This window comes from Misgurnus anguillicaudatus, chromosome 12 (assembly GCF_027580225.2).
Source record: "Misgurnus anguillicaudatus chromosome 12, ASM2758022v2, whole genome shotgun sequence".
NCBI classification, from domain to species: Eukaryota; Metazoa; Chordata; class Actinopteri; order Cypriniformes; family Cobitidae; genus Misgurnus; species Misgurnus anguillicaudatus.
Genome location: NC_073348.2, coordinates 33,644,150 through 33,670,396, shown reverse-complemented (window position 1 = coordinate 33,670,396; position 26,247 = coordinate 33,644,150). Strand labels below are relative to the sequence as shown.

At 38.0% G+C, this 26,247-nt stretch overlaps 2 protein-coding genes and 1 long non-coding RNA gene across 7 annotated transcripts in view; 1 reads left to right on the top strand and 2 right to left on the bottom strand.

Moving 5' to 3' along the window:
• ksr1a (kinase suppressor of ras 1a) overlaps nucleotides 1–7,070 on the bottom strand; it is a 50,119-nt gene extending 43,049 nt beyond the window's left edge. For 2 of the 4 annotated variants that reach the window (XM_055207936.2, XM_055207938.2), the window contains exon 1: nucleotides 5,624–6,102. In XM_055207936.2, coding sequence (XP_055063911.2) covers nucleotides 5,624–5,821 — 198 coding nt within the window. In that variant the 5' untranslated portion in view covers nucleotides 5,822–6,102. Of the gene's footprint in view, nucleotides 1–5,623; nucleotides 6,103–7,046 lie in introns of those variants that run through there. The other 2 variants (XM_055207939.2, XM_055207937.2) reach the window with 2 other exon arrangements.
• Nucleotides 7,071–8,344: 1,274 nt separating this feature from the next.
• cuedc1a (CUE domain containing 1a) lies at nucleotides 8,345–25,702 on the bottom strand. 2 transcript variants are annotated; one of them, XM_073874459.1, is made up of 13 exons: nucleotides 25,563–25,695; nucleotides 20,897–21,144; nucleotides 20,652–20,810; nucleotides 18,641–19,205; nucleotides 18,389–18,519; nucleotides 17,854–17,980; nucleotides 15,192–15,423; nucleotides 13,450–13,515; nucleotides 11,400–11,489; nucleotides 11,132–11,266; nucleotides 9,270–9,341; nucleotides 9,095–9,170; nucleotides 8,345–8,991 (listed from the first exon to the last, which is right to left on the bottom strand). In XM_073874459.1, coding segments are annotated over exons 4-13 (1,236 nt in total). In that variant the 5' UTR covers nucleotides 18,947–19,205; nucleotides 20,652–20,810; nucleotides 20,897–21,144; nucleotides 25,563–25,695; the 3' UTR covers nucleotides 8,345–8,990. The 2 variants fall into 2 exon arrangements, with proteins under 2 accessions (XP_073730560.1, XP_055063917.2); XM_055207942.2 differs by lacking the exons at nucleotides 8,345–8,991; nucleotides 9,095–9,170; nucleotides 9,270–9,341 and having other exon boundaries at nucleotides 10,951–11,266; nucleotides 20,897–21,047; nucleotides 25,563–25,702.
• Nucleotides 25,214–25,880, top strand: LOC129446710 (uncharacterized). The gene is made up of 2 exons (XR_008645263.2): nucleotides 25,214–25,325; nucleotides 25,565–25,880. It is a non-coding gene; the product is annotated as an uncharacterized lncRNA (long non-coding RNA).
• Nucleotides 25,881–26,247: the final 367 nt, after the last annotated feature.

Genomic DNA, 26,247 nt, shown 5'->3' with positions numbered 1-26,247 from the left:
TAAAAATCCAAAAATACATTGCATGGGTCAAAATTATCGATTTTTCGTTTAAACTAAAAATCATTAGGATATTATGTCAAGATCATGTTCCATGAAGAAATTTAGTAAATTTCCTACTGTAAATATATTAAAACTTTATTTTTGTGAATGGATGAAGCAAAATCACGAATTTTTTTCAGAAACTTACCTACAAACTTGCACTCGTTTCTTCCGGCTCTTTGGAGATTTCCCATTCCAGTTTGGTTTTTAAGTAAAACCTTAGGATTTCCCAATTCAGTCAAAAAGTCATTACAATGATAAGCCGGTAGAGAGCGCTAAAACAAACCTTTTCATTACTTCATTTGGACTTTGAACTTTAAAGGGACACTCCACTTTTTTTTGAAAACATGCTAATTTTTCAGCTCCCATAGAGTTAAACATTTGATTCTTACCCTTTTGGAATCCATTCAGCTGATCTCCGGGTCTGGCGCTACCACTTTTAGCATAGCTTAGCACAATCCATTGAATCCGATTAGACCATTAGCATCGTGCAAAAAATAACCAAAGAATTTGGATATTTTTCTATTTAAAACTTGACTCTTCTGTAGTTACATCGCGTACTTGCAATTTTCTAGACAGATATGGTGAGGACTATACTCTCAAACTCGCGAAATAATCAGTGACTTTGCTGCTGTAACATGGCTGCAGGAGGAGCAATGATATTACACACTGCCCAAAAATAGTCCCCTTGGTTACTTTCAACGGCAGGGTACTATTTTTGGGCAGTGTGTAATATCACCATGAAAATAATAAAACTCTTTGGTTATTTTTTAGCGCGATGCTAATGGTCTAATTCAGATTCAATGGATTGTGCTAAGCTATGCTAAAAGTGCTAGCGCCAGACCCAGAGATCAGCTGAATGGATTTCAAAAGGGTAAGAATCAAGTTTAACTCTAGGAGAGCTGGAAAATGAGCATATTTTCAAAAACAAGTGGAATGTCCCTTTAAATTCGATTTTTTTTCCAATATTTTAATTTTTTGCACCCTCGGTTTCCAGATTTTCAAATCGTTGTATCTCTGCCAAATATTGTCCTATCCTAACAAACCTCATCAATGGAAGGCTTATTTATTTAGCTTTCGGATGATGAATAAATCTTTATTTTAAAAATTGACCCTTATGATGCCGCATACAGTTGAGTACGCTTATCGACATGCGTCTTGATATAATGGGTATGGTTTTCTAACAAAGCTAGCATCCTAATCATATCACCGTATTATTTACTGCCATGCGAGCCACAAATGAAAGCAGGATGGGAGTTTATGCCTCCGGACCGCCCGTCCATCTTGACCTGGCCAACAGCATCTGTACTGACACACTGTAGGCAGAGTCTGATTTGATCCAAAGTGACTTAAAGTACATTTAAGCTTTATCAGTATGCTCAACCCATGTATGGGCTCGAACCCATGACCTTTTGTAGTGCTATACCAACTGATTTACAGAAACCGGTCTGGTGTTTAGAGGAAATTCACATGATTTTATTCATTATTAGTAGCAATAAGAAATGCTATTATAATCTAATCCAATCATCCACATGCGTCAGGTCTTAGTGATGCAGCTCAGATGAACGTCTATAAAAGAGCACAGCAGTGAGACAGCCGCGAGTAATGATCAAACATCTTTCACCTGCTCTGCTTGGCTGAATCTATGCATCCCTCAACCCCAGTCTATTGGGAGCCCTCAAAAAGCTGCAACCCGATTGGCCGATGCTGTCCCGGCCCCCTCCCCCCACACTCACGCTCTTCACGTCATTATTTTCTTATTTAACAACCAACCCCGAAAACGTGTAGCGAGGAAGACATCTAAATATAGCCACAGCCACGACAGCACACGACACAAAATTCTCCCAGACATCAGCGCCGGGGTGGGCATCCAGACGTCAGGTCCACAACGTATGACCGCTTTATTGGGCTGAACTGCAGAACGTCTGTAGCTTTTAACCATCAACGTACTCGTCTATCCAAACAAAGATTGAAGATCTCCATATGTAAGTAGGTCACGGCGTTCCTGAGACGGCAGAATAAAACATCACAGTTCATCAAAATCTTCATAATGAAATGATACGAAGAGACGTCTCAAGCAATCCCACAGCAGATGGGGAAACAATTTTGGTGTGAGACCAACATTGTAAAGTCCTAAAAAAATAATATTGGGGCCGACTAGATTGAATTCATTTTAGAATAGGAAAAATACGGAAAAAAGCATCTTGAAAAAGACTTTTCTGTTGCTGACATCATGAAAAACTCTTATTTTTAATAAACACTCATCTTCAATCGATTGAGAATGATTACCAAGTCGTCTCTAGTCATTTCACTTTACTTAACCCATGACTAGTGATGTAGTACTCGAGACCGATTTCTGCTTTCTCTGACTCGTCCTGGACTTGTTCCTTGAAAGACTCGGTCTCGGACCACAGTGGGAGGAGATGGACTCGTAATTTCAGACCAAGTCCTCAAGACCAACACATTTTAACAACAATTATAATAAAATGCAATTTTGACAGGCAATATTTGAAAATGACATCCCATGGTGCAATGCAAAGATACCGCCATCAGAGCCGTTTATTTATCTCTAGAAAAATAGGGAGAAGATGATGCATGTGATAAGAATTTTTTTAATGATAGTAAAAGCATAGTCCATATTAAGATGTTAAGACTGCTCCTCTAAACAATTCCCAATCTAACTGTTGATTATTAACTGGGGTGATATTAAATCATGAATATGAAAACAGACATTTTTTATGGTCTTGGTCTCGACTCGGTTTCGACTCCTAAAGGACTTGGTCTCGACTCAGACTTGCTTCCTCAAAGACTCGGTCTTGACTTGGACTCAACTGTATTTGAAAACCAACGGACTCGGTCTCAACTCGGTCTCGACCCTTCAAAGACTCTGTCTTGACTCGGACTTGACATAGGCGACCTCGTCCCCATCACTACCCATTACCCTTTACACTGCTAACCCACATGCAATAATTCAGCCGGAGAATAATTATCTCTCAACCGGAGCTGCGAGCTGTTAAAAAAACCAAACATGCGAAGTGACGTCCTAAACAGTTTTCAGTGAGAACCTAATGCGAGTTCAAGCCTCTCTTGATTGCTCTGAAGTGCTTGGGATTTAAATGTGACCACTTCAACACTGTTTATCTGCGCAAGAATTAACAAGCACCCAGGACCTGTTATGATGCCCGACTATTGATGGGCTCCATCTGTCACACTAAACGGTGCTCATGAGAGCTGCTTAAAATATGTAGATCTGTGAAGTAGATTCGATCTGGTGAGCGGAGATCTTCTCATAGACCAAAAAGCAGCAACAAACCAGAATAAAACCCCAACATTAAAATTGTAATATGTTGGGGGGGGGGGGGGTAAAGCATCTTCAGACCACTGTTTGCCTTATCCGAAACGGTCACATCATCGCCTAGTCCTAAAGCTCAGACTACAGGCCCACTGGGGCTGTTTGCACAGGCCAAGACACCATAAACCACATGATTGTATTGATTTCTCATTAATTACCCCTGCAGGTAACAAAATGGACTTTCTTGGTGGAGCACACATCAATATTGACACCTAAATGTCAATACATCACACAGACCAATAGTCTATTGAAGGCCAAAATCAGACAGTAGAGATACTGCAGGAAAGCTGCGCTCAGATGGGCTTTGCGCAGCATCTTTACGCAAAATTTTTCACAGAACCTGCCCCCAATTTCTACTACAATTACTAGTATTACAGTAAAACTGTAGTTGATATTTATATTATGAGACTTTTATAAGATGTACAATGAATCTTTGGTGTCCCCAGAGTACATGTGAAGTTTTATTTCAAACTATCATATAGATAATTTATTACAGCATGTTTAAATTGCCACTTTGTAGGTGCGAGCAAAAATATGCAAATGAGCTGAAGCAAACACTGATCCCCATGATGGTGGCTTGTTGAAATTGAAACTCAATTGTGCTGTCAATTATTTCTCTTTCTGCACTAAATGGCAGTGCCATGGTTGTATAGTGCAGATTAATGGGGGTGGTATTATTATAATTATTATAATAATCCCCTTCTGACATCACAAGAGGAGCCAAATATCAAATACCTATTTTTTCCACATGCTTGCAGAATATGGTTTACCAAAACTAAGTTACTGGGTTGATCTTTTACACATTTTCTAGGTTGATAGAGGTACTGGGGACCCAATTATAGCAAACATGGAAAAAGTCAGATTTTCATGATAGGTCGCCTTTAAAAATGTTATGCATTTGGTAGATGCTTACCTATAGCAACTTACAGTGCATTCAAGGTATACATTTTATCAGTATGAGTGTGCTCTGGGGTTTGAACCCACAACATTTATAACGATAATTTGCCAATTGAGCTACAGGAACCCAATACAGTAACTACATATTGGCTCCGACCATCATGAAAAAAGTGAGATAGAACAGTACTTATAAAAACTACTGTGGACGTAGCATGGTACCAGGAATGGTATTGGATATAAATAAATACCATAGTGGTTTTATGTAACACAATGTATTGTTTACATACTTATACACCATGGTATTTATATGGAACCCCATGTACTTCAAAATAACAATATTTTATATTTGATATGGTGTCCAAAAAATGGCATCACCAATGTACCCTGTATGAAAACTTGTTACTACAGTAGTACTTTTTATACTGTAGTAAAAGTGTAGTAACTAACAATTTTTGGTGGATTGATTACCAGTTGTATTACCAGGTTATTATAATGAGATCATGGTAAATTTGTGGTCACTATGGTTTTACTACAAAAACCCAAAAAACTGTGATTAGTATAGTAAAAACATGGTTAATTTTCGAAAGGTGTGCTGTTTAAAGAGATTATGATGTATGCCATAATTATACATCATAACTGTTGTCACTATAGCAGTAAATACTACAGTAAACTGTCGATATTATGGTAAAACAAATATACTATGGTATGATTTAGTATTTACCACAGTAAACTTTAGTAAAATCCTCGATACTAGTGTATTTAAGCCTTACCATAGTCATATGGAAGTATACAACAGTATTTAATACAGATAAAAAACTACACTTACCATAGTTAAACCATGGTTCATTTTTGTAAAGGGTCCTGTTTAAAGGACAGATCATAATAATGTATAATAACTGAAGTGACTATAGAATATAGATACTACAGTAAACCAGTTGAAAATATTATATTTTAAGTATTTATTATAGTATAGTCAAATTTCTAGATACTATTTTTAACTTTACTTTAGTATGCTACAGTATTTACTACAGTTTAATTCACTAGTTAGTACAGAATGCTATAGTATACATTAACTATAGTAATTAGTATAATATACTACAATTTACTAAAAGAAATACTAAAGTATACTACAGTATTTTTCATATGGGAATCTTTAATAAGAGAGTCTCATTCCCTGCTCGGTGCGCTCCTAATGCACCACAATAAACAGCTGCAGTGCAAAAATAGGAAGAAACGGATAAAGAGAGAGAGAGAGAGAGAGAGAGAGAGAGAGAGAGAGAGAGAGAGAGATCCTTTCATGACGGTGCACTTCGGCCCCTGTATCTGCCCTATTACCTCTAAAGTGCGGATCTCTTGCTGTGTGAGATCGTTGGACGCGGCGCATTTGGTCCGCAGCCCTTGCAAACTGGAGATGGATATGTCGATCATGTTCTGAATGAGCTCGCACTGGTGAAGCGCGCCGCCGCCGCCGCGGTCCCTCTGTTCATCACTCTCCTCCACCATCATCATCAATCCCAGTCTAACACCATCCATCCCACTGCATCGGGCTCCAGTGGATGATCGACACACTACGAGCGATTAAACGATCCACGCGCGCTACAGATGCGTGCCATCAGACGGCACAGCTCCCGTTCGTATGAACTCCTCCGGAGAAATGACGGTTTGTGGTTGCGGGTAATCCCAAATCCGAGCGCGGGCGAGCGCGTCGTGCGAGCTGCGCGTTCAGCTGCGAGCGTCCGCGCGCTGTCTGTCAGCTGTGGGAAACATCGCGCGACGCGGTGCGCGCTGGGAAATGGAGTTCACGCCCAGACGCGTGTAGGCCGGTGCAGACACACAGAGACAGACAGATAGTCTGCAAAGCTGGAAACTTTTTTGTTTTAAAGTTTTCCTCACATAGAAGTCACTTTTTTCATTTTACAAGTAACTTTAATGCACTGTAGACAATGTAATAATCGCATGTATTGAATTATAAAAACAGTGAAAGCATTGCGAAAGGGTTGGGGGGTGTATTTGATGGATTTCTCATCTTATTGAGGGTGTGATGTTCCTTCACATCAAACCTTCAATCTGACTGCTGAGTCATTCTCCAGACCTCACCACCTCATCCATCTGTACTCCATGTCACTCTCTCTGTCACTCCATCTGTCCTGCATCTCTCTCTCTCTCTCTCTCTCTCTCTCTCTCTCTCTCTCTCTCTCTCTCTCTCTCTCTCTCTCTCTCCCTCTCCCTCTCTCTCCATCTGTGTGCTGTATAACACTTAACATCCTCCTCAAGTATAATACAAAATAGGTGTTAAATGTATGCAAAAACAGACAAACTTGTCACCAGCTCCACCACACATGTGTTGCTATCTACTCTTTTATATCTGAGTGACAAATTAGATTTGGGTCAGTAATAAAACTCACACATACACAATGCATAACATTTCTATTTTGCAACAGCAAATTGTTTCGAAACATCTTTAATGATGTTGCATGGAGGAGGATTATGTTAAAACATGAACATGATATTAAGTAGTACCACAATATAAAAAAAATATCAAGAGTAACCAGAACAGGACTTTAGTTGACATCATGTCTTTAGACTAATACTTTCCGGCCTTTTTAAATGTTATAATTTAAATACGCATATAGAAAATGCCCAGTTTTAATTTCCTTTAGTTTTTAGCAAATAGTAATAAAAAATGTATTTATCTAAATATATATATGACAAATCAAACTAATGTCAACTCATTTGTCATTTCTGCAGCCAATCTTACCTGTCAGATGTATAGCTGCTCCATCATGTTGACAACAGTAACCTCATAAAAATTGTCATTTCCATGCATACAGGTGAATCAGCATAGGATGGTGTATCTTGTATCCATAAACCAATCCTATACTGTGATTACTTCCTAAGCTTAAACTATTCAGTTAAAACTTGAAGCTATCTGAATAACTCGTGCAGTTGTCTATTTATCCAAGTAATTTATTCGACAAAGTTTCCGAGCACAGAGCCAAAACAAACCTGGCAAAGTAGCTACTACAGACACAAAAATCTCATCCTGAAATTCTATTGGTCGGCTCGAGGAATCCTTTCCCAGGATACAGCCGATTAAATTAGACTGTGAGGAATCCGATGGCAGAGATCATCCATGTTACACGGGCCTTCGGTGAGTCCCTGAATGTATTTTTAGTCATATTTCAGATGGTTTGTGTATGAGTGGCAGGAGCTATAATGGGTGTTGTCCTATTTCTGTTATTATGAGATCAGGTAGGGATTATCTCTGAGACCCAGGTCTCAGGATCTGAAAGAGGTGCATTATGGGGGTTTGAGGTAGACAGACAGGGCTATAAATAATCCTAATCTGTAGACACCAGTGAAAACTAAATCATGTGGCCTGTCTTTCAATGCCCCACAGGTAGGCTATTTAAAGGGACAGTTCACCCAAAAATAAAAAATCTGGCATGTTTACTCACATCAATGTTGTTTTGTATGAGTTTCTTTAAAAAATATATATATTTTGATAAATGATGGTAAGCACATAGTTGTTGGGAACCATTGACTTCCATAATATTTGTTTTTCCTATTATGGAAGTCAATGGGTACCGTTAACTGCGTGCTTACCATCAAATATCAAAATATCTTTTTGTTTTCAACAGAATAAAATCATACAGGTTTAAAACAACAGGAGGGTGAGTATTCTTATTTTTGGGTGAACTATCTGGGGTCAGAATAATAATAAAGTCACCTAGTGATGAAAGATTATGTTTGAAATAATGGGATTAACCAATGATTACCTTTAGGAGCGCTGGTGTCTAGCTCCATCTACTGGAGAGTTGAGCTACTGCAAGTACTGTAAACAGAATTGACTGAATTGTTACCCACTTCAATTTTGCCAAGTTGTGTGATTTTAAGTATAAAAATTCTTCAAAAATACTCATTTGTCTCTTCTTCATTCTTATAAAATGTCTCCTTTTGCATTTCATGGGAAATATCATCATATTGTATGTTTAAAACAAAATAAGTATGAGTAAATAATGGCAGGATTTTAATTTTGTGTTACACAGGCAAACATTTCGTAATAGCCTAATTTATTTACAAATAAACAGAGTGATCCTCTTGAAAATCCACATCACGAAAGAAAAATTAGGAAGAGCTGATAAACATCAGATAAATTTACTGTCCCAGTGTAAATACAAACAACCACCAGAAAACAGTCAGCAAATAAAAGCTGGCTAAACAATCCTACTTCAAATCCATTCTGATGAGTTTTCCTTCATTAATGACTTCTAAAATGAAATCTAAAACATGTTGAGGATGATTTTACATTCTGGGTGGGTTGAAAACTTACACCAACTAAATTTGATAGCTACTTTAATCAACAGCTGATTTCAATGTAATATTACCTATTAAATAAGATTGTGGGGTTGGAAGTTTTTTTTTGTGTATAAGTGGAGCAATTACTAAAACTATGGTCATAATCCTGAGATAAACATGGATCTTCTCTAGCTGAGCGATGAGGTTTTGTGCTTATGGTTTTTTTGAGTCCTGAATCCCACGGCATGGCAGTCAGACATTGAACGAGAGACTGTTGAATGATAATATTACATACAGTAATGGCTCAGTTGATTTAAGCATTGCATGACACTAATGGGTGAAATCTTCATCTTGATGATGCTTTCATTTTCAGGGCTGTTGAAATGGGCAAAGAGATCCAGGATCTGAAATGAAAAAAATTGGTCAAGGTAAAAGAACAGCACCAAAAACATATATTTAAATGCCTATGTAATGGATAATGTACAAATTACAAATAAGGTGACTTACCATGATGTCACTGCCTTATTTGACCCCTCCCCTTCCTCTCTTCCTGATAGCCTTTTGCGTTGGCTATCATTCTCTGCTTGCAAACACATATGGACTTTACATGATTGCATAAATATTGCATTTATTCACACAATTACATCCCATAAATCTGCTGAGGGCTAAAGTGAATATTTACCTGATGGAGGTCCTTCTAGATCTTCCAGCAGATTAACGTTTGAGGTTGCAGAGCCCAGAGTGAGAGACAGTCAAGGACCAAACCAAATGCAGAACAAATGGAAAATGTCATGGATAAAATGTCCCTTGAATGCATTTATACAACGGTTAGTTCCAGTCCTTGATTCTGTGTTTTATTTACAATATATAAGCTATGATGTTGTGGCTAGAAAGGATACAGCTACCGCCAAATCTCGCCGGATGAGCGCAGTTTTCATCCTAATCCTACCCCCAAACCTAACATTTCACAAGATTTAGGCCGTAGCTGTATCCTATCTAGTTTTTCATCCTAACCCTAAACCCAACATCTCACAAGATTTGGACGTAGCTGTCTCCCCTCTAGCCAGAACCCTGCAATGACCGCTGTGCCCAATGACTCTGTGTATCACTGCACAGTGCCCTTAGCAACCACCCTTAGCAACATTAACATCAGTCGGGGACTATTTTTACCAGCGGAAGGAAGGTTATTAGTGATTTTACTTTATGATAGTTGCGTTGATACCTATTTTTTGTTTTAATATTGTATGGTAACCGTTTAAAGGCAGGGTCCATGATTTTTGAAAAACACTTTGGAGAAGGGAGTCGGGCTGAGTACCAAAACACACTTGTAGCCAATCAGCTGTAAGGGGTGTGTCTACTAACTGACATCGTTGCCTGGGTTGCGTATGTGTGCGTATGTCTGACGCGGGTCTATCAAATGAAGGTCCAGATTCTATTGGGGTAAAGACGTGTTTGTTTAGGTGATTTCAAATGTCAACAACTGTTAGAGATCATGCACCCCGCCTTTAATAAAGCAATAAAAGTACTTGAGGCTAGTGCTGTATCATGAATAAGTCACGGCTGAAGGGGTTGCATTGCCTGCTTTGCTTCGTGCCAAACAACACCCTTTATCCGTGACTTATTCCATCATACAACACAGCCTCTCGTACCTTACATGTTTTATAAACCTCTTTTATATATTTACATGTACATTGTATTTATGCTGAATCTGCTTTGCTACAATGCAAATTGTAAAAGTCGCTTCGGATAAAAGGAAAACACCACCGTTTTTCAACATTTTACTATGCTCCTACCTCAACTTAGACAAACCCACACATGCCTATCCTTATTCAATGCGTGCACTTAATCCTTGCTCAGCGCGTCGTGAATGTGCCAGCATTTAGCCTAGCCCCATTCATTCCTTAGGATCCAAACAGGGATGAATGTTTTCCCTATTTAAAGGCTGTTACATGAGTAGTCACATGAGTAAGTATGGTGGTGGCACAAAATAAAACGTGGCGATTTTTTAAGTGGATAAAAATGAGAACTATATTAGTTTGCAGCACTTCGACCTCAGCGATCAGTAACATCATCCGCCAATGATGTCCGCTTAAAAATCGCCACGTTTTATTTTGTGCCACCACCATACTTACTCATGTAACTACTCGTGTAACAGTCTTTAAATAGGGACAACATGGAAGTGTTTGGTGGCTTTTAAATTCATCCCTGTTTGGATCCTAAATAATAAATGGGGCTAGACTAAATGCTAACACATTAACGACACGCTGTACAAAGATTAAGTGCACGCATTGATAAAAGAAAGGAATGTATTAATTTGTCTAAGTTGAGGTAAGAACATAGTAAAATATAGAAAAATAATGGGGTTTTCCTTTAAAGCATCTGCCACATGTGTAGTTTTTAGCGGCATCTAGGGGTAAGACTTTGCATTGCAACCAACGACTCAGTCCACATCTCACGTAACATCCCACATTGTATTGGGGTCATCCAATTAAAATCTTTACACGGCAAAAACAAAAAGATGAATTTCTGGTAGAGACTGTCAATTCTGGAGGTCATTGGTTGGTGTTACATGGTAAGGATATGAATGGTGTTTGGGCAGAGCTTTCTTTCTGGACTTCTTCTTCTTTCTTGTCTTGTCAGAGAAAGATCTAGCAATCTCAAAAAGCTTCTTTCTTGTAGCTGCAGGAAATAAAACAGTGCTCAGAAATGGGTGCATGATCAATTAAATATTCTTGACCATTAAATTCGTTGTTGTGAATTCTTATATGTTTTGATTTGAGGAATTACTGTTACTGCTGTGTGTTTGTCTTACATTTGCCCATATGCTTGAGTTTCTCCATGAATAAAGCATCATCAGAGCCAGATGAGCAGACCTCTTCAGAGCCAGAAGCGCAGTTATCACCTAAATAAAGAGTCACAGTGATTTCACATAGACGCAGAATACAGAAGTGCCAATACAAGTTCAGTTATTAACAAGAGTGACAACGAATACGCTTTCAGGACAAGCAAATGCATATAACGCAATGTCAGGTATGTATAGTTTGTGTATTGTCAACATCCAGCATCAGTCTGAAAAAACACTGTGCTTTTCACTCAGTTATAAATGAAGTCCAAACATTAGAAGCCACTGTTGGATAATTTAAAGGTCACGTTCTTCCTGATCCCATTTTTTAAACCCTAGTTAGTGTGTAATGTTGCTATAATAGCTTAAATAATACCTGTAAAATGATAAAGCTCAAAGTTTACTGCCAGACGATATATTTTCTGCAGGTGCAGTGTGTAAATTTTAGCAGCATCTAGTGGTGAGGTTGCGAATTGCAACCAACGGCTCATTCCACTGCTTACCCCTTGCTTTTAAAACGCATAGAGAAGCTACGGTAGCCGCCACCGGAAAAACATATCATCGGAGACAACTTAGTAAACGTTTGTCCGTTAAGGGCTTCTGTAGAAACATGGTGTCACAAAATGGCGACTTCCATGTAGGGGGACCCCCTGTGTATGTAGATAAAAACGTCTCATTCTAAGGTAATAAAAACATAACAGTTCATTGTAAAAAGGTCTTTATACACCCCTGATAATATAGTTTTGTATATTATTTTGCATTTCTGTCAAGAAATCCTTCTAAAAATTACACACTGCACCTTTAAAGGGGCAATAAGTAGGATTTACCCCCATCTAGTGGTGGAATTGTATTTTGCATTCAGACGAACAGTGCTCTCTAGCACCTCGCCTTTCCAAATGCGTGTTGCAACTATGGTAGCCTTATGTGATCACTGATCTCCTTGTCCATTGCTACTGGTTCACGTGTTCTGAATGAAAACGCGTTGGTAGGTTAGTGCTTTTTGTCCCTCTCTGCTATTATAGTTTATCAATACGGCGGAAAGATATGGATGCCTCCTTGGACTTCCCTGTTCAATGTAAGTAAAAAGGAGAAATTCTAAGCTTATAAAGAAAAGTCAGATCACTGACAGAGGTCATTTGACACCAATGAGAACATATTTATGAATAAAGACATTGATTTTGATCAATAAAACACTTAAAATCCTACTTACAGTCCGTTTAACAGAATTCGCCTTTCAAAGCCTACAGCAATCGGCCGGTTTGGACTACAGCCCTCTACTTCCAGATTTAATGATGTCAGTAGAACAGTTTTTTGACTAAACTCCGCACACAGGTATACGTCAGTCGCCAGCTAAGCTCACGGCAAGCTAAGCTGCTATCGAATCACAACACACTAAACAAACTACACAATCAGAACTTGATACGTATTTCTGAAGGAGGGACTTCATAGAACAAGGAAGACTTCAGCCTGTTTTTAGGACTGTGAAAGCTTTGTGCAGTATAAGTTTTGTGTGAAAAATAACATATTTTTTTACATGTGAAACATGAACACATGTTATATTGCGCACTGTAAATACAATTCAAAAACACAAAAAGAACGGGACCTTTAAGATTTGATAGAGGAGTGACTGCACGTATTTATTAAATAGATTCTGGTAAATACCATGTAAACTTCTGATCTATTTGATGGCAACTTTGGCCAGAAGGCCTTTATTAACCCCCTGAAGCCGTGAGGATTACTTCTGTGACTTTTTTGGGCTTCAGAAGCACCATTTACTACCATTATAAAGCTTGGAACAGCCAAGACATTTTCTAGTATAACTCCGCTTGTGTTCATCATAATCATCAATGATGGCTTGCGAGTGAGTAAATCATGGGGTATTCCATTTTTGGGTGAACTATCCCTTTAAGTAATACTGCATGATGTATGGGATGTGTGGTATAGTCAATGTGGAGGCAGAGATGGATTTAAATGAAGCTATGGAAAAGCAGGTCGATAGATGAAAATGAAGGGAATCTACCTTCATTGGAGTTCTCCTCGCAAACAGATGAGTGACCGCACTGTGTTTTCTCACACGTCTGATGATCTAAAACACAGAGATGAAGTTCAGCGACAGCCACTCCTGAGTGAGCAGTGTGCTTAAAATAAAAGCTGCTCATACACTTTCAAGCGCACATGCAGCAGGGTGCGATGTACATGTTAAGATGAATATGAAAAACGGAAAGACAGGATTTATAACACTGGGGTGATATGATTACAAATCCTTTGTATAAAGAGAAATAAAAAGAATAATGTTAGGACTTAAAAATAAAGGTGTTACAAACGGTTCTTCAGAAAATGGGGCCCAAAAACTGGTCCCAAGCTGTCACTGGGGCATTACCCTTTATAAAGGTCCTGTATGTACCATTTAGGTGTGTATATTTCTGGTACAAATGTGTGCCTTTGAGGTACTAATATGCACTCTTTAGGTAAACTTTTTGAAAGGGTACCACCCGAGTGTGCCTCGTACATCCTGAAAAGTGAAGCTGCTGGCTTTTTGGTCGCCCCCTGGTGGCTGGATACACTACAAGTCTAAACCTCGCTATCTCCATGCAAACGAACGGGACTCGGGTCAAAATAAAAAAATTAATTACACTTCCAATAAGATGGTTTTGGTCCTTTAAGGTAGTTGTTATCATGCTGATATATGCTGAATTTTTTATTTTTGTGATAAGTTTCATTTTAGCTAGTAATTTGATGCTATAGAAAAGAGGCGTGTTGTTATTATTGACAATTGAGATTGACAGCTTCTCTGAACGGACTGTCGGAGCTTCGAGGGAAGATTGAAGATATAACCAACTATTCATTTTCGATTTCTGTGTTATTTCACACCGACAAAATAAGTTGTAACTTGCATTTAACTTACCTTATTTTAGCAAGCCAGTCAAATGAGACGTTCATTGGGCATGGTTGAATTGGGCGTGCGAGCGTCGGTCTACAGCAGGCACTTATTTTGACAAGACACGTGATGCACACAGGATCACTAGACGCGCAGAACACATATTTTGAAATTACGAAGCACACACGACGGGTTACATACATGTTGTAGCGAACTTCGCATTGAGCGCCCTCGAAAAAAAGTCACTGGCCACCACTAGTAACATGTCAGCACTCATCGGCATACATTTTACGTTCAGTTCATGACAATGGAAGGAAGCAGCGCCACGTCATCCATTTTTTTTTACAGTCTATAGTACCACCCCAGTGACAGCTAGGGACTATTTTATGACCATTTGTTCTGACAATATATTGAAGAACAATTTTTGGTTACACAAAGAACCATTCAGTCAAAGATTCTTGAAAGAAACATTTATTTTTTATGCTAGTACCTTTTACCACTTCAAAGCATCTTTTGTGAAACAGGAATTTTCATTATGAAACCATACAGCCAAAATTGGTTCTTCTTCTATGGCATCATGTAGCACCTTTATTTTTAGGGGTGTAAGACTAAAAATGGAGTTTGATTGCAATGATTTTTAATTTCAGAAAAACATTGTGTGAAACGTTTTTCCTCACATTGAGAAAATATGACTCTGTGAGAGTGCGTTATTGATGTATCTACAATTGTGTGGACAAATTTAATCTTCAAATGCAAAGTGGTTCATTAAGAAATTATGTTTAACTGAGGGGCTAAGTGATTATTTGGATAAGTTATTAACCATTAACATCTGTCTAGTATGCGTGTGTGTGTGTGTGCGTGCGCGCGCGCGTGCGTGTGTGTACCTATCTCCAGAGCTATGAGAAAGTCTCTGTTACGCTGTAGTTCTTTCATGAACTCCTGATTTTGCAGGAAAAGGGCAATTCGTTCATCTTCCAAGTACTGCTTCAACTTTCGGTCCTGGTCAGATGACCAAGTGCCACCCGAAGGGACTATGCTGCTGGATGAGAGCTGCGTTAGAGATGACAGGGAGGATGAAGAGGAAGACGAAGGCTGGGAGAGACCGCTTTGAGATCGCTGTTAAAAGATAAAAATCACCAAGCAAACTGTTACAGATTTGACACATAAAAGCCTTTTATGTAGGTCATCCCTTATCCAGCTTAAAGGGACGTATCATATGATAAAGTCTTAGACATACTCTAGGGCTTGTATGCGAAATTGCGTCCTATACACTTAAAGGTATTGTGTAACTTTTATAAGGATCTCTTGATCGAAATGCAATATAATATACATAACTATATTATCAATGGTGTATAAAGACCTTATATAATGAACCATATTGTTTATACATTAGAATGAGCCGCTTTTATCTACATACATGGCGGGTCCACAAACATGGAAGTCGCCATATCGCGACGTAATTTACAGTCGCTTTAAACAAACAAACGAACTATTCAATACAGCATGTTTTGTGACAACGTTGTCTGGGGGACCGTAGCTTCACTATGCATTTCGAAGGGGAGGGGTCAGCTGTGGACTGAGCCATTGGTTGCAATTCACAATCTCACCGCTACTTGCCGCTAAAAATCTACACAGTGGACCTTTAAATTGTGCACTATTTGAAGGGTACAGGCATGTGCAGTGGTGTCTGAAATTATAGTGGACATTATCGAGTATGCCTATTTAATCCCATAATGCGCCGCAATAATGAGTGTACACTGTAAAAAAATTCTGTAAAAAACCTCCAGCAGCTGGGGTGCCGGAAAAATACCATAAAATAATGGGCATAATAAATTACAGAACTTTTCCGTAATACAAAAATACTTTTTTCTGTAATTTTACATTAACACTGTAAAAAAAAACCGTAAAAGCAGTAACATTCCAGCAGCTGGGGTGGCGGAAAAATACCGTAAAATAACGGGCACAATAAATTACAGAAATTTTCCGTAATACAAAAATACAGTTTTTTCTGTAATTTTACATTTACACTGTAAAAAAATCTGCAAAAAACAGTAACATTCCGGCAGCTGGGGTGCCGGAAAAATACCATAAAATAATGGGCATAATAAATTACAGAAATTTTCCGTAATACAAAAATACTTTTTTCTGTAATTTTACATTAACACGGTAAAAAAATTCTGTAAAAAACAGTAACATTCCGGCAGCTGGGGTGCCGGAAAAATACTGTAAAATACCAGGCACAATAAATTACAGACATTTTCCGTAATACAAAAATGCAGTTTTTTTCTGTAATTTTACATTTACACTGTAAAAAAAATCTGCAAAAAAACAGTAACATTCCGGCAGCTGGGGTGCCGGAAAAATACCATAAAATAACGGGCACAATAAATTACAGAAATTTTCTGTAATACAAAAATATTTTTTTTCTGTAATTTTACATTAACACTGTAAAACATCTGTAAAAAAAACCTGTAAAATTCCGGCAGCTTGGGTGCCGGAAAAATACTGTGAAATAACGGGCACAATAAATTACAGAAATTTCCCGTAATACACAAATACAGTTTTTGTTCTGTAATTTTAAATTATGTTGATGTACGCTTAACGGCTAGCCGCTACCTCTTTACTGTAAGGCACATGCCGTAGGAACACCAGCATCTCAACACAAGATGGCGTCAGCAACACTTTCGGCACTAATGGGGATCGCACACCGACCATGCAGCCGCGCCGTTCTAAAAAAATCGAACACATTGCTTTCTATGAGTATATGCACACCAGCGCCGCCAGGTGGCGCCTGTCTGTGCCACACAGCTTTGACTCAGGAAGTTGCTCAAATCCCTGTCGCGCCACACAGCACCACTCACATAGTTTAACATTAAATAACATCATATTTGTCCCAAATCATTAAAGATTAACATTGGCTGCTAACGTATATTTTGCATTTTTAAATAGACGCTATCTGACGAAGCTTGCGCTATTTAATGTGCACTTCCGGTTTACGACACCTCCGAGTTGTCCTCGACGCAGCGCGGCGCTGAGCCGGTGTGCGATCCCCTTTAGTGTCTGAATTCACTCTATTGTTTTCATTTATTCATTTAAATGGATTAAATTAGCAACTAATCTAGGGAATATGAAATGAGGGTATAGTTATTTCGGACACAGCCTAGACTTTACAATGCTAGCTACGTAAAAATATAGCCCATCACTAGCAAGGTAACTGATTAGCATGATGTATTAATTAGCGAAGGTGACAAACAGAGGAGCCACAGTCAATGATAGGGAATGGTAGGCAGTCTCTATTTAATAATTTCTGATTTATTTTTTCAATATATCAAAGTATGGCCAAGATATAGCATCTAATATAATTTTAGGTCAACATGATTTGTTGTACCATCATAACTTTCGAATAGAGGCAAATGTAAAAAAATCTGTTCGGCTCAGGGCAGGCCAATAAGAATCTGAGCCAATTTTGGTTACAGTGCTTGGCCACCCAGTTTCACAGCTGTGTTCTAGAGGAACAGCCTAAGTTTAGACAACTCATAAATCTACCTCAAGACACTCCGACTGCTGAGGCAGAATCCGCAGGAAGTCATCCGGGAGGTTGCCTAGCAACGGTGGATTCCAGTTCCTGTATCCTCCAACATGCTGATGCCCTGAAGGGGGACGATCATCGAACCTATCAACACATTGAGTATAAATAAAAACTCACATCTGAAACTAGTTTTGTTATTGTAATAAGTAGTTATTGTTTAGTTTTCATTGTATACAACTGCCTTAACAGACTAACTGGTCACTTGTTACTAGTTTGGAAAAAGGTGTAGTTAAATTAGTAAAAGCAGTCTTTTATAGTTTTGCAAGATGTGAAGTATATGAAACTACCAGACATAAAAGTTCACTACTTGCTTACCCGAAGTGGCTATTTAAAATGTTTATGCAACTAGACTGAGGCCCAGACTAAACAAACATTTCAACACAGGGGAACTTTTCCTATTAAGCAGACACAACATCTCTTTTAGAGAGACCAAACTGACTCTTGTTTTTATTCGTCATTTCCACAAATAGAAAACACAGACATTCGGCTTGCCTGGGAGGTGGGGTGGATGGTACATCAGCGGGATGTTTTCTATCATAGATGTGCATGTCATAGGAGGGTGGGGGATAAACAGGTGGAGGCTCCTCATCTGAGCTGTCTGGCTCTAACCTTCTCTCCAGGATCTGTAATGGAAATTAAAGGCATACTTTAGACCATATCATAATATTTGACAATAAGATGACGAGGAATATATATTAAATCTCGACAGATTTTGACCAATCTCTATAAGATTTCTAAACAAACCTCTGCAGGAGTGCTATCCTCTGAATCCGAGCTGTCATCGGTGGTCTGGCTGTCCAGGCTCATCTGCAGGAGCTGGTCAATTGTGGAGTCCACGGCACCATTGTTGGCCCTCAACACACATTCGATAACTTCATGCTGCATGCCGGGAAACATAGTCTTAAAGTCATCCATAGCTTGGGTAAATTCGAGGCGTCTGACTTGACGGGGAGGCCTACTGTTGTTAAGCTCAGACGAGGCAACATCGCCACCCTGCGTACTGTTGCCATGTTTACCGTTCGCGTTACCTCGTCGAAAGAGGCTGGTCATCACTTACAGAACCTTCCTGACTCCTCCCACACAGAACTGCCCCACCCCTTGACCTCAGACACACCCGTTATTCACTCATGATTTCACTGGAGTTGAGCATCGGGGTATAAAGAGGCAACATTGGACAAAATCTTCCTCTGCTGATGCTGGCGGAGACTCATCCAGGGCAGGGGCTGAGCTTCCCAGAATGCCTTGCTTTCACTCCCTCAGTCACCCTCAGGGCAAATGACAAACTCAAGGCAAGTGGCCCACTCTTGACCTATATCACAATAGCAAAATGTTAACCATTGTTATTTCAGTTAAAGGGTTGCTGATCAATATATATAATAAAAAATCTGGGTTATTTTTTAACCCAGTGTTGGGTCAAAAAGAAACAAACACAACTTACTGGCATTTCCTATGTTGGGTTGTTTCAACCCAAAATGCTGGGTTATTTTAACCCATTATTGGATTTAATAAATACAGTTTCTAGTTCATTTATCCCATGTAGCAGCTAGATTTGGCTCTTTTTGATCCAACATGGAGTTGAAAATAACCCAACAATTTTTAGGGTGAATGTTTGTGTAAATAAATATTAATATTTCGATTTATAATGACATAATGAAAGTTGTATGATGTATAAAATGTATAATATTTGGAAATATGCTGTTTAAAAACATGCAAGAACATGTAAACTTTCCAAAAGTTTGGAAAGTCAAAAACCCATTATATTTTAATATGGCAATTAATATATTATGTAACATAGGGACATTAGAACTGCACATCTGGGTTATTATCATTAACTAAAACTATTAAAACAATGAGAATATGAAAAACAAATTAAATCAAATGACATGCAGAACTAAATATTTAATCAAAATGTTACTGAAATAAGTTTAAGTTGAGGCACTACATTTATTAAATAAAAAAATACTGAAACTGAAATAAAAATACTTCATGCTCCTGTAAAGCTCAGTGGTACAGCATTGCATTAGCAGGAAGGTCATACCCAGGTTTGAACCCAGGAAACATACATATTGATAAATTATGAATAAAAGCATTTGCCAAATACATACATTTAATGTAAATAACATATTAGTAAAAAAAATAATAAAATGATTAAAAATTAAACTAACATTAACATGCAAACTAAAAAACTTTAATTAAACTAAAATATAAACCAAAATAACACTGCTGTACATATAATAATAATAATAATAATAATAATAATAATAATACAAGAATTATGATAGATGGTGCTTAAAATAGTTAAAGATGTAATCATGTTACTGATTTATAAGTCATGTTAAATGTAAAAAAAAATGGTGCGCAAGCTTTGTCTTCACTTCGGGAATGTTTGTGTGTGTATGTGTGTGTGTGTGTAAGGATTCATGTAAGAAAAAAAATAAATAAATATATATATATATATATATATATATCCCAACGGACACGCACACGCAACAGCATGAGTCACTCAGTGGTTGTTCCCCATTGGGAATTCAATAGATCAGGGTCATTCCCAAAACAAGATTTCATATACACTCTTTAAAGGAGATACATTCATGAAATATGACCCACTTGGCCACTTTCATGACCAAACACTGCACTCAAATACGCCATGTGCCATACATTCTATGCAGCCATAAATGTACATTAAGATTCATGCCCTTATATATGTGTATTATGTTTTGTAGCCGTATACTGTATGTATATATTTCCCACTTACTGTCTATCCACAGAGAACCGATCCACCAGAAACGAGCTACAGCCAGCCAGATAAACCTTTAGCTTCCATCACAGGCTGCAGGTTCCTCCATAAATTCCATCATCGGAGCGGTACGGATATCCCTCGCTCCCATTTTCATCTCTCCACGTTAATCTGCCCCTAAAACCAAACAGGCAGAGCTAAATATAGCCACAGATTCAGGCACAGTTTGTCAGCGAGCGCACCATATCAGCTTAGTGATGTACCTCTGAAGAAGGATGGCTGTGCCCTTCTGCTTAACACACAGGAGCTGACGTCATCCGTGGTTAATACAGCCACTGAGCTGATAAGCGGAGGTCCGTCTGACCCACTGAGATGGATCAGAGCCAATGAAACCGCAGGAATACCATACAGCGTCTACAGGATGTGATTGATAATTATGAAAGGGATCTCAGCACGCCGGGGAAGTCATCAAGAGGAGCGCAAGGGATGAGAATCATCCTCATGCTGCTTTCTGTGCAACATAGGACAGGTTGTTATGTCAATTTACAATCATCATCGACAGCAAGCGTGATGAGAGTCTTGCCTCTCGTCTCCATGGCAACCATCATGTTTCTTAATCCAGCTGTCAGTGGTAAATGATTCGTTAAGAACATTTAGAAGAATAGGCAATTTAGTTTACAGCACACTCATAAGGTACCAAAGCGGTCATCGTGGTGGGACACTTTCAAAAAGTACACCTTTGTAACCAAAAAGTGCATTTTAGTACTTCAAAGATATATACACTCACCTAAAGGATTATTAGGAACGGCTGTTCAATTTCTCATTAATGCAATTATCTATTGGCCCCTTAGTGCCAATTGGGCATCGTTTAAATGCCATGGCCTACCTGAGCATTGTTTCTGACCATGTCCATCCCTTTATGAGCCCCATGTACCCATCCTCTGATGGCTACTTCCAGCAGGATAATGCACCATGTCACAAACCTCGAATAATTTCAAATTGGTTTCTTGAACATGACAATGAGTTCACTGTACTAAAATAGCCCCCACAGTCACCAGATCTCAACCCAATAGAGCATCTTTGGGGTGTGGTTGAATGGGAGCTTCGTGTCCTGGACGTGCATCACACAAATCTCCATCAAATGCAAGATGCTATCCTATCAATATGGGCCAACATTTCTAAAGAATGCTTTCAGCACCTTGTTGAATCAATGCCATGTTGAATTAAGGCAGTTCTGAAGGCGTACGGGGGTCAAACACAATATTAGTATGGTGTTCCTAATAATCCTTTAGGTGAGTATATATTGGTACCTCAAAGGTACATATATGTACCTAAATGTGTGGTTGTTTCAACCCATGACTGTGGCAAATATGGACTTTTTTTAGGTTAATTCAAACCAACAGTTGGGAACGGGGTCTCTGCAGAATAAAAAAGGCGTTTCCCAATTTTGGGGTGTTTTCAAACTAAAATAGGTGTTTTTCCACCTCTTTGTCTTATTGGCTCAAATTTAGTGGGCGATCCCCAAATGCATTTTTGAAAAGAAGATCTCTGCGGAACAAAAAGAGGCGTTTCCCAATTTGGGGGGGTTTACAAACAGAAATAGGTGTTGAAAAATAATGATGTATGGCTTTTCAGGGCTTCCGTACTTTTTTGATTGGATGGTTAAAAACATCCCAGTTTGAAAACGCCCCAAAATTGGGAAACGCCCCTTTTTGTTCTGCAGAGACCTATACTTCCAACAGTTTGGTTTGTCCATATATTACACAGCCACCACACATTTGTAAAGTACAGCGTTAGATCAATCAAAAGTCTAATGCTAAACCAATAAAAAATTACACTGTACATGTAAACCTTTTCAAACACACAACTGAAATTGAATGAATTTAATTAGATGAAGGCCAAAACCGGGTTCACTAAACCTTTCACACTTCAGTGCATTATGTAAAAAAAAAACAATTGTCTTCGACTCGTATTGGCACAATGCATAAGCATCAAGCTGGCACACACACAACAGCCCTGTCGTTTATAACAAACACCAATAAGCATTTTTTAAATAAAATCTCAAAGTTGTTCCAGCCAAAACCATCAGATGTTCCTTTACTGTATAAATGTGCCAAATTCTGATCCGTTTCTGGCCGATTCAGGCGCCAAGAGGAAAGTGAAATCCAATTGTGGCAGACTGTGGCGTCTGACAAGGAGAACTGTTATCACTACAGGAGCTTTCTGTGGGTTAGTGATAATGTCATAACACACGCCTCCTGTCTCTGTATAAGAGTAGCGGCACAATTTACTGGCACCTCTCGACACTATGCTATCATTAGCTCTAATATAGGAGATGGGTCAAACCGCTAGAGTAAAATGCTATTTCCAGCAAGAAAATGATACATTTTCTAAAAAGTTGCAGAATTGATTGAAATGATGCAGTTTATAATGTAATTGTATAGATATAAAGACTTGATGCCTATAAAATGGCCCACACATTACCATGAGGATTTTCACTTATATTATACAAGGCATTTTGAGTTTAGTCCAAATAAAAGGGGAACAACTCGAACAACTCAGAGGCTTTGAATAATGGCCTTGTTTTCATGATGACCTGGTTCAGCTGAGTTAAAAAGAGCAAGCAGAGGACAAGAGTGCTGTGATGATTAAACGTTCTGCATCCTTTAATGGCAATGAACTAATAACAATACTAAAATCAATCACAACACTACACACTATTCACTGACACACTATTTCCAAATAGGAGGAAACAGTTCATGTCGGATGCCTCTGTGAGGATAAGAGTCAGTTTATGCCATTGGATGATAGTAAATATGTAATGTCATCTGCTTAAAACATCTCACATCAAAATATGGATGCGCTTGTCTGTAGTGTTCAAATTGTGTTAGCAGCTTAAATGTCATGGGTTTGATCCCATGGACCACATATATTGATAAAAATATAGCTTGAATGCACTGTAAGATGTTCTGAATGAATGCCTAAAAGTAAAAAAGCATGCATCTCTCTTAACAGATTCATTGACGCTATATTCCCTCATGATGTAAATAAATAGTGACATTGATCAACAGCAGTAACAGTAGGGTGTAATTCTTGTGTGCTCAGAGACATTATGGGCTCTTGAGCTATGGGTAGATTATCATCCTCCTAGTGGAAACAGATGAGTAAAGCATCACTTATTTGAATAATGTTATAACCCCCTGAAAACAAATAATTATATAGCATTTTGTGTTTATACTTATCCATTAATTTACATTTAACTTGTTTGATTTAAAAAAAAAATTATCCTATTATGACATATGTTTTGTAGAGTAGATTTAAACATTATGGCATATGTACAGTACTGTGCAAAAGTCTTAGGCCACCATGCCACAATTAGATTTGTTGTTTTTGCAATGTTATAGTGAAATACATCCAGAAAATACAGGAAACATGTATGTAGTATTAAAAACTGTATAAAAATTTTAACTGATGTGTCAAGTTTTTAGGGTAAACTCCCCTTCCACTTGAGCAATAGCAGGAAACTGCAGGATCTCTTAAACCGAAATAAAACGTAATGCCAATTTCTAATTTTAAAGAAATTTGTCGTTTTAATTCATTCTGCTCAAAAACACTCATGATGTGTTTAGTGCCAACTCATCGCCTGTATTTTGTGTTTGTATCTTAATAAAATAGATTATAAAATAAATGGATGGACATTAAAACTTCTAAAACAACAAGTCTGGTGGTGGTGGTGGCCTAAGACTTTTGCACAGTACTGTATATGCATAGACACATTATGGGGTGGTTTCCCAGACAGGGATTAGACTAGTCCTAGACTTAAACACTTTTAAGAGCTCTCCAAACTGTAAAACAACTTGCACTTACATATCTTAAAATACATCAGTGCCTTTGTTTTACCTCAAAATGCACACAGGTAATGTTTTTAGTAAGGCATGTTTGTTAAAACTAGTTATTTCCTTATTAAACTAAGGCCTAGTCCTGGATTAAGCTAATCCTTGTCCGGGAAACTGCCCCTATATGTTTAGTGTAGGTAGGTATAGACTTATTATTATTATGCCATTCAGCATAGAGGAATAAACATAGTATTATGACATAAAATATAGATATATATATTCACAAAAATATTTCTGATGATCTTTTTTGTAAATTACATTGTGGCAACATACATTTTTCTTGTTTAAATGTAATATAGATGCATTTAAAAAAACATTTTTAGAATTATTATGAATCACTTTTACTGAATAAAAGCAAATAATTGCCCAGAATAAATGAAAAATTAAGTAGTATTAATTTAAAATGTGTAAAACGTCAAGAATGAGTAAGTCACCCAAGGCTTTTAGTGCATAAAGATAATAGTATAGATAATCACATAGGTCGCATTATACAGGCCTACCTCTTTTTATTTTAACATATTGTTATATTATCACGTTATATTGTACAAATATAATAGCATATTTTAAAGTTATAACTATGGTAAACATAACTTATTAATCGCTTCGAGCGTAGTTCTGTTATAAAAAGTTGTAACGTCAAAATTCCGCCATTAGTGTAACTTTAGGCAGTGAACGGTTGCCAAGCAACGGCGCAACTTTGTGTATAGATATAGCGAGTATTTTACAACGAATTATTCCACAACTTAGAGAAAAACTATTTCATATTATATTTTTAAACAATTTAAAATATTAAAATGTAAATACATATTTTTACTGTTTTAATATTTTATACACAATTTAAATATAAACGCAGTATGTAAATAAATGATGTACATAATAATTTTCCTCACAGAAATGTCCATGACATCTAATATGGGGCGTCTATTATTTTTATTCGAATATCAATATAATTCAACACAATGTAGCTAGATGTTTTTCATGAATGTAAATAAAAGAGAAACGCGCCTCAACTAATACAGCTGTCTGTACTTACAGACACGGGCAGATGGTGAACAGCGGCGAGTTGGAAAAAAGCGCAATTGTTCCCTCAATGGGGCTCATTGTCTTTTATCCCCGTTGTGAGGCGACAGTGAGGGGTGAAACAAAAGAACTTGAACCCGGAGCACCTGCTCACGGACACGAGATTAAACCCCGGGCTGATTGTATTGGGATCCCGGGGGCGCGTCACGCCTGATCAAATGATGCGGCAAGCGTGAGGCCGTGAACGCGCACCAATGGAGCCAATGCACATGGAAATGAGTCCTAACGACCAATATGAGATTCCTCGAAGAAATAAAGGCAGCACATAAGATTAAGAACTGGGGTGGGGGAAGGGGAGATTTGAACAGGACCAGATGGAAAGCCATGAATTAGAGATGAAAGAAAGAGGATTTTTTGGGTGAGGATCATGCACATTGAGAAACCCTTTATTTTGTGTAATATTTGGTGTTGTGCTGATGTGTTTGTCTTGAGAAGATTTGTGGTGTTTTTAATTTGTTCCATTATTAAAACCAGGTCGGATCTGTTTAAACACAATCCAAAAAGTTGTCCATAACAAAATACAGCTGAAATAAAAGTTCTATCTATCAGCTTTATAATGCAAAAACTACAAAGAAGAATTAGGGTGAAGATAAAATAATCTCAAGATTAAAGTCGTCATAATGCGAGATTTTACTAGT